At 48.7% G+C, this 11535-nt stretch overlaps 1 protein-coding gene across 1 annotated transcript; it reads left to right on the top strand.

The window, feature by feature from the left end:
- The first annotated feature begins 786 nt into the window (after positions 1-786).
- On the top strand, positions 787-8689 carry LOC137886581 (protocadherin-10-like). The gene is made up of 3 exons (XM_068729089.1): positions 787-3914; positions 5189-5244; positions 5861-8689. Exons 1-3 carry the CDS (start codon positions 1368-1370, stop codon positions 6165-6167), a joined length of 2910 nt encoding a protein of 969 aa, XP_068585190.1. The 5' UTR covers positions 787-1367; the 3' UTR covers positions 6168-8689.
- Positions 8690-11535: the final 2846 nt, after the last annotated feature.

Below are 11535 nucleotides of genomic sequence, written 5' to 3'. Positions count from 1 at the left end.
TTGCGCCTATGTGCCTTCATGTCTCAGAGAGAGAGAGAGAGAGAGAGAGAGAGAGAGAGAGAGAGAGAGAGAGAGAGACACAGAGAGAGAGAGAGAGAGAGAGAGAGAGAGAGAGAGAGAGAGAGAGAGGGAGGATGGCCATGGCACGGCGGGGTATTGCGTCACTAGCTATCTTTACTTGCGCAGGCTCTCTACATGGTGGTCTTCGGCTGTGGGCATCCTTGCTACATTCTGACTCATGCATTAATATCAGAGCGGATACCTGTTTAAATAGTTGCGTCAAGAGCAACCTTGTGAGGGTCCATCTTTTTTTTTATTGAATATTGAGAGCAATTTGTCAAACTGAAAAGAAAGAAAAAGGAAAAAAAATATGGTCATAATGACTTTTGGCAGTTTTTTTTTTTGTTGTTTTTTTTCTCCATACAATATTTCAGAAATACCAGCACTCCCTGGCAGCTGCAATATCATCCGCACAGAGCCCCGGTGATGCCAACTGTCACCCACTGTCCATTCGACTTTCTTAATTCGCTCGATGTGTAAAACATTTAACGTTGCTGCTACAACTGGAGGAGAGAGGAGAGAACGGGAGGAGGAGAGAGGAGGAGAGAGGAGCGCAGCGGCACTTAACTGGTTTTGTTATGAGGGCCCGATTGTGTTGCTCTCTGGCTGGCGTCGCAGAGCCCCAATCAGGTGCCATTACACCCGGTGTTTGAGAATACCATTGGCTGGTGGGGAAAGGAGCTGTGCGCAAAACCAACCCCGCCGCTCACACTCGCCTTACAGAAGCCGAGCTGCGAACATCATCCGCTTTGAGCGCTTAGGCGCAGTGATTACATCCTCTCAGAGCGAGATAGAGAGAAAGTCCTCGTTATTCGCCAGTGTTCGTTTACAAGTTGCATTTTTGTTATAGATTCCGTCGGAGCGTGAATAGGACTTTTTTTTTTGCCGTCTTCTTCTTTCTTTTTTTTTCCTACTGATGTGGAATTTCCTATGTTGTTCTGTGACTTTGTGTGAAGAACGGGCTGTCTGTTCTGTGCACAGGGAGCGTTGGCTTTGCGTCCTGGCTCCAGCCTGCAATGTTTTGCGCCGACGCCAAAACTCACAGACCGGTGCAGAATTGATTAAAACAGAGAAGCTCGGATCAAATGGCTGTGCTTCTCACAGCTGAAACGACACAATGTTCCACTGACCCGAGGCAGAGGCGAGGAATTTCACAAGCGGACGGCTTCGTTGCTGTTTATTTCACTGCTTTTTTACGGACAGAGAAAATGGGAAATGCTCATTTCTTGTAAGAAAAAGGAATAACACTTTTTTTTTTTTTTTTTTTTTAATCGTCTTGAAGTGCACTTTCGTGAGAGAGCGAGGAGATGATTTGGTTAATAATCCTGCTCTCCATCCTGGATGGAGCGGTCTCTCAGCTACACTACTCCGTGCCAGAGGAGCAGGAACCTGGTTCCGTGGTTGGGAATATTGCAGAGGATTTGGGGCTGGACATTACCAAACTTTCCGCTCGCCGCTTTCAGACGGTGCCTAGTTCACGGACACCGTATCTGGAGGTGAACTTAGAGAACGGCGCACTCGTGGTGAAGGAGAAAATTGACCGAGAAGAAATCTGTAAGCAGACCATCCCGTGCCTATTGCACCTGGAGGTGTTTCTGGAGAACCCGCTGGAGCTCTTTCGCGTGGAGATCGAGGTGATGGATATCAACGACAATCCGCCCAGCTTTCCCGAGACGGACATTTCCGTGGAGATATCGGAGAGCGCCATCCCCGGGACCCGTTTCCCAGTGGAGAATGCCTTTGACCCTGACGTGGGCACAAACGCGCTCAGCACATACGCCATAACGAATAATAACTATTTTTACCTTGACGTGCAGACGCAGAGCGACGGGAACAAGTTCGCCGAGCTGGTGCTGGAGAAGCCGCTGGACAGGGAGCAGCAGGCGGTGCACCGCTACGTGCTGACGGCTGTGGATGGCGGCATCCCGCAGCGGACCGGGACGGCTCTTCTGGTCGTGAAAGTTCTGGACTCGAACGATAACGCGCCCACCTTTGACCAGTCGGTGTACTCCGTTAACCTGCGGGAAAACTCTCCGGTGGGCACTCTGATCATTCAGCTCAACGCCACGGATGTTGACGAGGGACAAAACGGGGAAATCGTGTATTCGTTCAGCAGTCACAACGCCCCGCGGATAAAGGACTTATTCAACATTGACGCCAGAACCGGAAGGATAGAGGTGGCGGGCGAGGTGGACTTTGAGGAGAGCAACACGCATCAGATTTATGTCCAGGCTAAGGATTTGGGGGCGAACGCGGTCCCCGCGCACTGCAAAGTGCTGGTCAAACTCGTGGACGTGAACGACAACACACCGGAGATCGGTTTCAGCACTGTGACTGAATCCGTGAGCGAGCAGGACGCCCCGGGCACCGTGATCGCACTTTTTAGCGTCTCAGACCGGGACTCCGGCGAGAATGGACACATGAGCTGCGAGATACTGGGAGACGTTCCTTTCAAGCTGAAATCGTCTTTTAAAAACTACTACACCATCGTGACGGACGGGCCGCTGGACAGGGAGAACACAGATTCCTACACAATCACCGTGGTGGCCAAAGATAAGGGTCAGCCGTCGCTCGCCACCAGCAAGTCCATTAAAGTGCACGTCTCCGATGAGAATGACAATGCGCCCCGTTTTACGCAGGCTGTTTATGATGTGTATGTGACTGAGAATAACGTGCCCGGTGCTTTCATTCACGCCGTGAGCGCCCTGGACCCCGATGTAGGACAAAACGCTCTTATTACTTACTCCATATTGGAGTGTGACATACAGGGCATGTCTGTGGACACGTATGTGTCCATAAACCAGGACACCGGCTACCTTTACGCGCTGCGCTCTTTTGATTACGAGCAGCTGAAGGAGTTTAGCTTCATGGTCCAGGCGAAAGACTCTGGCGCTCCGGAGCTCTTCTCCAACACCACTGTAAATGTGATCATAGTTGACCAAAATGACAACGCTCCCACTGTCATAGCCCCCATCGGTAAAAACGGCACCGCCAAAGAGCACCTGCCGCGCTCCGCGGAGCCCGGCTACTTGGTGACGCGCATTGTGGCTATGGATGCGGATGATGGCGAGAACGCACGGCTGTCCTACAGCATCCTGCGGGGCAACGAGATGGGGATGTTCCGCATGGACTGGAGGACGGGGGAGCTGAGGACAGCCCGCAGGATCTCTCCCAAGCGGGACCCGCAGGGCTTCTACGACCTGCTGATCGAAGTGAGGGACCACGGGCAGCCCCCTCTCTCCTCCTCCGCGAGTGTGAGTGTAATGCTAGTGGACAGCGTGGTCGAAGGCCGCAGTGGGGATCGAGGCTCTGCCTCCAAGGCAAAGGAGACCTCCCTTGACCTCACCCTAATTCTCATCATCGCCTTGGGCTCCGTGTCTTTCATCTTCCTCCTGGCTATGATCGTGCTGGCCGTGCGCTGCCAAAAGGACAAGAAGCTCAACCTGTACACGTGCCTGCTGGCCGGTGAGTGCTGCCTGTGCTGCGGCTCGTGCTGTAGCAGGCAGGCTCGAGGCCGGAAACAGAAGAAGCTGAGTAAATCTGACATCATGTTAGTTCAGAGCACCAACGTGACGTCAGGGGTCGGGCCCGTGGGGCAGGTGCCCGTGGAGGAGTCTGGTGTGGGCGGCGTGGGAGGGGGCTTCGGCTCCCACCACCACCAGAACCAGAACTCCTACTGCTACCAGGTGTGTCTGACACCGGAGTCCGCCAAAACGGACCTGATGTTCCTCAAACCGTGCAGCCCCTCCCGCAGCACTGACACGGATCACACCAACCCCTGCGGCGCCATAGTCACGGGTTACAGTGACCAACAACCGGACATCATATCCAATGGCAGCATTCTCTCTAACGAGGTAAGAAAAGCCGGAATCAGCTGCTATCGCCCACGGCTCCACTTGAGATGTATTAAAAGTGCACAAAAGCCCGCGATTTAAAGGGTTAACCTAATTTCAAAGATCCCCCAGAAATCTACAGCTGCGTCTGCTTCATGTCAAAGTGTGTTATTCACTCAGGTCACGCGCAACAAAAGTCCCCGAGAGGATGGAAGTGGTATCTGCTATTGACTTGGCTGTTCTGCTCAGTGGCCTTTAATCATTGTCAAGCGTAATGGTGATTGGACATGTCAATTGTTAAATCTCATGTGGCCTTTTAGTTTTATTCGCAATAGACTGCTATCAGATCAACCTTTAGATCGTGTGCAAACAGGCAGTGGGAGACAAAAATTATCTTGGGCATAAAATACATTATTCCAGTCAAACCACGAAGTTGGAAGATGCTTTTTTTATTTTAAATGTTCTTTATTCTGTGTTTGGTGCAGTTTTGATCTAACTGATATATTGAGCTATGCAGCCTTTGGATATATTTTGGGTTACCCCAAAGGAATGGCGTGACTCTCATAGTCCAAACTATACGTTTAGTGAAGGGGAAACACAGCATGCTTAAGTGTGTCAGAAACGTAGTGGACAAATCCCACCAGGAGCATTTCTGTGTGTGAAATATTGAATATGTCCGGTTACATCAGCAGCCTATTAAAGCACAGCAACATTCAGTTGATATCGCCTTATTATAGATTACAAAGTTTCGGTGGAAAACCTCACCAGGAGAAGGGGAGGAGGCGAGTAACGCACCGGTCCTGTTTTGTGTTCAGCCTGTGCGTTCTGCGCGGGGGGGGGGGGGGGGGGGCTGTGGAGTTTCGGGGGCTTTCTGTTGATTGCGGTGTGGCTGGAGTGGAGCCAGACAAGCCAGTCACAGCCTTGTCTTTCCTGCGCGTTAAGTATTCCGTGCACGACGCGGCACAGCAGCACCGCGAACAAAGGTTGTTCAGTTTCAGCAACGCGCAGCTCAATCATTTACGCATTCAATCGCCTCCCTAACACACTACTCTCGTCTCCTCTCGCCCACTCACTCACCTAGTGGATGCGCGCAGTGTCGGTTCCACCCCCCCCCCCCCCGCCTTGCGCTGCCCTTAGCTTCTTTCTGTTGCGGTTACATGTTGACAACCAATGAATGAATGTGTTGGCAGTTATGTTCCTCTTTTACAGCGTGAACCATCCTTCTTGTGTGTTCATTAATGTGCCGCACTTGGCATTAGACGTGATTAAAATGTGTGTTTCTGTGTGTTTTCTAGACAAAACACCAACGAGAACTCAGCTATCTGGTGGACAGACCAAGACGTGTCAACAGGTAGTCAAAAGCACACACACACACACACACACACACACACACACACACACACACACACACACCATATAATTACCAATGTGCAGCCTAGCGAGGCAGACACCAGCCACCACCAGAGGACCTGTAACGTTCAATAGGCCTCATGGAACCAAGGTTATTCACATATCTATAAAATTGAATATTACATCCATCCGTGTGAGCCTCGTATATTCCGCATCGATAATTGTGGCTTTGAGAGGCTACACGGTTCCCAACGCATCCATAACGTTCATCTTCAATTTGGCATCACTCCCATAACTGACGTAGCATTGCCTATTACAGCTCTAATGCTGGATTTCATTACATGCCGTGTGTAACATCCAATTTAGCCTCTTGCCGGGCCACCGTGACTGCATTACCGCGGTGCTGATGTCTGATTCTCCCCCTCTTCCTCCCTTTTCTCTGCCCCCCCCCCCCTCATCTAATCCCCTCCCGTCTCCTCTTTCTCAATATTGCATCTCGACCTCTCTCTCTGACCCCTTCCATTCTTTCCCCTCCTCTCCGTCTCTTTTCTCCGACACGACTTGTCTGCACTCTCACCTCCCCCCTCCCCCCCCCCCCCCCCGCCGCCTCTTTACAGTTCGGCATTCCAAGAGGCAGACATCGTCAGCTCCAAAGACAGTGGTCACGGTGACAGCGAGCAAGGCGACAGTGACCACGATGCCACCAACCGGGGTCATTCGGCCGGTGAGTCCCCCCCCCCTCCCCCACACCCATTCCAACACACACACACACACACACACACACACACACACACGTCACGTAATTACACTGTCATTCCAGTGCTCACACACCCTCCCCTTACAATCCCGCTTCTTCCACAGTGCGTGTTTGCGAATGTGAATGGGGATAATGCTGAATTGTCGGTGCGGACCGGTGACTTTTAATTTCCTTAATTTGAGAGTGTGCAAAAGGCCCGGCTCCGGTGTTGCTGGCTGGCTGGCATGAGCAGGCCCCTGAGGTGTTGATTGTATTTCACACCCGGGTGAAAAGGAAAAGAATATTTCGGGGGGGGGGGGGGAATTTCTTTTCTTCCTCCGTTCTCCTTCTCCTCTCCTTCTGACGCCAAGTGGTGCTGAAAGGACAGCGACTCACCGCAGAGGCAGCTTTAAGGCCTCTAGCGCTTTAGTGGCTCAAATCAATAGGTTCACTCAAGTGCGAGGGAAAGAGGCACGGGGAGCTAAAGTGATGTAATGAGATGCATTTCAATCAGAACCGTAGTTGGTCTATTGTACTTGTTGGTTATAGTTTCAGCTGATCAAGCACGTTAGCGGCTTTTTTTTGCGTACCTTCGGTTTTCGTCGGCCAAAGGCGAACAGAAAACATCGGAATTAGGGAAAACGTCCTCTTCACTTCGGGTTTATTTACTGACTCTTCTACATTTTACAGTGCAGTAGTTTTTTTTTTTTTAGACAAGGCTTTAGTTTTCATCCTAAGCCTTGTTCTCTCTAAAATTCCATTAGGCTAGTACCTGTTTATTGATCAAAGTGGAGTCAGACAAAATGTGGAGCAACACAAAATCTCATTTCATATTGAATTGCCCTTTCCTTCTGAGGGATTGTTCCACGCGGCTCATGTAAGACCCCTGTCTAGACCGGAGGCTGCCAAATATCATATCAGTGCGGGGAATACAAATAGAGCAGATTAGATGGGTGTTGTAGGATAGTGAATGGTCCTCATCATCGTGGCTCCACAGTGTTCGGTATTATTAATAAACGGAGCCAAAATAGAGAGCCAATATGCAGCAGTGTCAGTGTCACCGCCTGCCCCCGCAGAACAAACAGGCTGGGAAGTGTGCGGAAAAAAACCCCCGAAACGCACACCTGGAAGACATCCAAAAGGCTCACCTCTTTGTCAAGAACACAAGCCTTTAAGAAATAAACGAAATACATTCTGGAGTTGTATGTATATGTGAGTTGTTTTACTGATATGCATCTTAAGCTATTTACCTAGCAGGTGACCTCCTTCAGCAAGCAGTCGGTCCCGACCGAGACGTTCCGGCCTGCGACTGTATTTTAAAATGCGATGCCCTGAATTCCCCTCTTGCTGCTTCGCTTATTAAAAGGACCGCATTTATGAACAAATCATCGTGTTTCCTCAAGCTTTCTCTGGCTCCGAGCGCGCTCATTTGGCACTGGCCTGGGAGCGTACCCGGTTGGTTCTGTGCTCTGTACTCGCCACGACGAAACCAACATTTGTTAGTCATGTTGAATTTAGAAGGGAACAGCTTACCACTCCACGGGAGGTAATATCACACGACTGGTATTTGGAAAGAGGGACACTTGGGTTTCACAGACTTCGGTAAACAACAAAACCAGATGGAGAGAGCGTGTGTGTGTGTGTGTGTGTGTGTGTGTGTGTGTGTGTGTGTGTGTGAAGGTATACCATTGTCTGATTCAATATGTAGGCGGATACATGATACCTGCATGTAATCCGCTCGTGTGTTTTGCGGCGGAGTGAACGAGGCGAGGGGATGATATCTGTACTGAAAAGGACTTTTCCTTTGAGGTAGTGCTCTGGAAGGCTTAAACGAGATCCAGTCTAAGAGGAGTGCTAGCTAATGGCACTGTGCCAAGCGTATATCGCCGCTACATAGGCATACCCGTTGCTCATTTCTCTCTATGTGTATGCGAGACTTCCATTATATAGGGATGGGACTATTATCGGTTGCCTCATCGGTGTCTCGTCTGTTGGTGCGGCGCGTAGGACTTCAATGCTGAGTGCATGTTCTTCACTTTAGCATGAAGACGGCAGAGAGCAAGAAGGACTACGCCTGAGCCGAGACTATGTATAGACCACGTGCATTTGTTATGCACTTTTGTAGAGATGTGTGCTTAAGCAAGCAAATCCATTCACGCACACACACACACACACACACACACACACATATGTTTGGCACGCTCCGACAGCAACCATTCCCGCATTCTGTGTGTGTGTGTGTGTGTTTGAGACACACACACACATTCTCTTCCAGGGTTTTTTTGTGGCAGGGTCTCATCCTTCATTCTGTCTCCCAAACACGCCGGCTCTCCGCAACACTCGGCTGATCAGTAATTCATTTCTAGAACCTTTGCATAGCAATTATCAAAGGAGGGTTACAGGCAAGGTTTCCTCACGGGACCGCGCTGCAGCGCTCTTCCCCTTTTTTGGTGCACCTCAGAATATTTCAAATCAAGGGGGAAAACCATTTCCAGTTGGCATATCATCAACTACACCTGCCGTACAGCTTCCCGCTCGGCCGCTTGTCTGACACTTTAGCAAATAAGTCTCCCGACGTGGTTTTAAATCAAAGGGACACCGCCTGCGAGGCCGGGATATCACCGGATACCTTTAAAAAGTGGGCAAATGGCTTTCCTGAAAGCAGCGTGCCTGGAGTGAGGCACCGCTGCGTCAGGAGCCAAAGCGCTATTGATTGACAACCACACCCCCCCCCCCCCCCCCCTCCCCCCCCCCCCCCCTCCACACTCCCGTCGTTTTTGTAGGTTGCTTGATTCAAATTAGACACCATTTCCCCTCATTATTCCCCTCATCATCTTAATAGAAGATAGCGGCAAGCGTGAGCAGGAAAAAAAAAAAAAAAATTAAAAAAAGGTGACAGATAAGAGAGGATTAAATATTCATCAGAAAAAAAAGAAATTGGCATCTCAGAAACGTTCAATCAGCTGTGGAAGGCTGCGTGACGGGTGGGGGACTGGAAACGATCATTATCGTGACGTTTGTTTTGGTGAGAACAACAGCCGTGACAAATGGGACAATTAAATCACTGTGGCAACGGTGTATTAGATGGCTGATTATGAATTAGCGGCGGGCACCGTGTTGCAGTTTCCCATGTCGGCGAGCTGTCAGATGAATTTAGCATACAGGGTTTTGAAACAGACTACCTCTCAGGCCCTGGATACTGACGACACCGGGAAGCCTCGCGATCCCTCGGTCTGAGATCTAAGATCCACGAGGCCAGAAGAAAAGATCTCACCGTGGAAAAGAAGAAATGAAGAGACCTTGCTCACTATGAATACGTTGGAGGAAAAAAAAAGGCTGAATGCTTAAAACAAACAGAACAACGTTGCTTAAACAGTGACAAAAGAAAAGCACAAAAAGGTCACCAAGCAGAAAGCCTCTAATGTAGGAGAACATCTTCAGTTCTGTTGTGAAGAGTCACATTAGACTGTGTCCATTAAAGCACAGATATAGTACCTATTTCCATGTTCCTATTCATATTTAATATCTGTCTTAATATACTTGTATTCACCCTCTTTCTGAAAACACCCACTTTCAGCGCCTGTTGCTCTACGCTCCAGTCAGCTTCTCATTGTCTTGCGAGAACAATATGGTGCGCCTTTGCAAAGATTGTTCTCTTGGGTAAACATAGTCAGATGGTTGTATCAGTGTGCGAGTTGGCAGTCACTCCGGATCCCAAGACGTTACGTTGACAAGCACAGACGATGTGACTTTTGTTCCCTCTTAACTTAAAGCATCCAATAAGGAGAGCAAGGAGACCAGAACACCGACCATGTAAAACCTGTAAAGGGTCGTTAAACGCAGAACGTACTCAAGTATTCAAAACCCCCACCGGCAGAAATTACACAGAGCGGGAAGTATTTCAATGTCAAATGAAAAAGTAAAAATCTATTACAGCAGATAGGATAAAAACATTGCCTCATTAAAAAAATCAATTTGAATTTAGCCCGTTACAGGTGGAGATGTCACTACTTCCTCTACGCTGAGTCTCTTGTTGAATATCAATAAAAGTCGCAGCGGAGAAAAGGAGAGATTAATCAATTTGATTCACTAATTGACTGGTCTACTTCCTGCAACATGCCTTTCTTATCTGGCCTTTTTTCATACCATAATAAAGATGGGGTGGAGGAGTGGATCCCAGGTTTGTGTGGAAACGAATCAAAACCACAATCAGAGCTCGTAATAGCGCTGATTACCGGCGCACCAGAAACATCTCGTTGAGCGTCTTGATGAATGTGTGCTTGGTATGAAAAGGCTGTGCTTTGTGAATGAAACTGAATGAGCACAGAGTGTTCCCACCAATGAAATAGATGAAAAAAAAAAAAAAAAAAAAAGAGGACGGGAGCCTTTCTTGCACATGACTCAAATCAGGTGCAAAGAACCCCTAAGATGCACTCTTTCTTCATCTAAGACAGGGGGCCGTGGAGACTTAGCTTAGTTTAGGCTGTACGCAGAAATCTCAGTCATGGGACTCATACATCTGCTCTTTGGCCATGAGTTCCACACATTCCAGATTCTCTGCAAAATGAGGAATAGTCCTCAACACTCTTTAGTTTTAGGAACAAAGAAAGTGATTCAGATCGCTGGTTCACAACCCCGTCTGGGGAAAAACGAGCTCTTTGATCTGCGTTGCGCTGCTGCTGTTGCAACTAGCGAGCTAACGTGAGGAAACAGATACAATGTAGAGTTTATTTGGAAGAGGTAGGAGACGCAAAACACCTGATATACAGCGCTCTAATATAGCTTACATAAATTATCCCTTATTTTGGTCGTTATAAACAGAACTGGCCGGTCTGTAAGAAAGTCAACGATCAGGTTTTGTTAATCTGACTAACCTGTTAGCTCGATTGACCCGGTCTGATTCTCATTTCTTGCCCCGTCGGACTTCACCGCTACGTCATTCGTATCATATAATAAACGATACGAATGATGACCAGAACTCAGAAAATGACACCACGGTTGTCGTAAACCAGAATTATCCTTTTTTTTAAAAAAAAAGGTAAAGCCTGACATTCTCAGGGAACGTCTAAGACAGAGTCGGGTCAGGATTAAGTCCTGAAAAGCGTCGAACTAGGAGCATTATTAATCAAAGATCAAATCAGGCCAAACGGCCATCTTGGCTGTTTTTTTGTTTTTGTTTGCCGGCTCAGTCACAGTTTAAAAAAAAAAAAACCATGGAAAATGGTAGCTGCCTCCCAAAGACTCCGGACAGTTTCTCTGTCTGTCATTACTGGATGCGGCGGGAGCCATCTTTCTCTGTTTTGGCCCTGGGAGGTCTCTGGTTTACTCATCACAGCCTCACCGGCCAACCCGAGGAAGCCGTGGTACTCCCCCGCCGTCCCGAGCTGCTGTCCAAATATTGACATTTTGTGTCTGTATTCTCTCCGGAACGGTGGAGGACAAGATGAAAAACAGAGGTAGGGATTGAAGACAACCTCTACCTGGGGGACGAGGATTGCTTTGTGAATTGTTTTTTTCTTTTTTTTTTTCTTTTTTAGACAGAGAGAGAGAGAGAAA

This window comes from Cebidichthys violaceus, unplaced genomic scaffold, assembly GCF_023349555.1.
Source record: "Cebidichthys violaceus isolate CVI_PGR_0920_01 unplaced genomic scaffold, fCebVio1.0.p SCAF_44, whole genome shotgun sequence".
In the NCBI taxonomy this organism is placed as follows: Eukaryota; Metazoa; Chordata; class Actinopteri; order Perciformes; family Stichaeidae; genus Cebidichthys; species Cebidichthys violaceus.
This window is presented reverse-complemented; position numbering and strand designations above follow the sequence as displayed.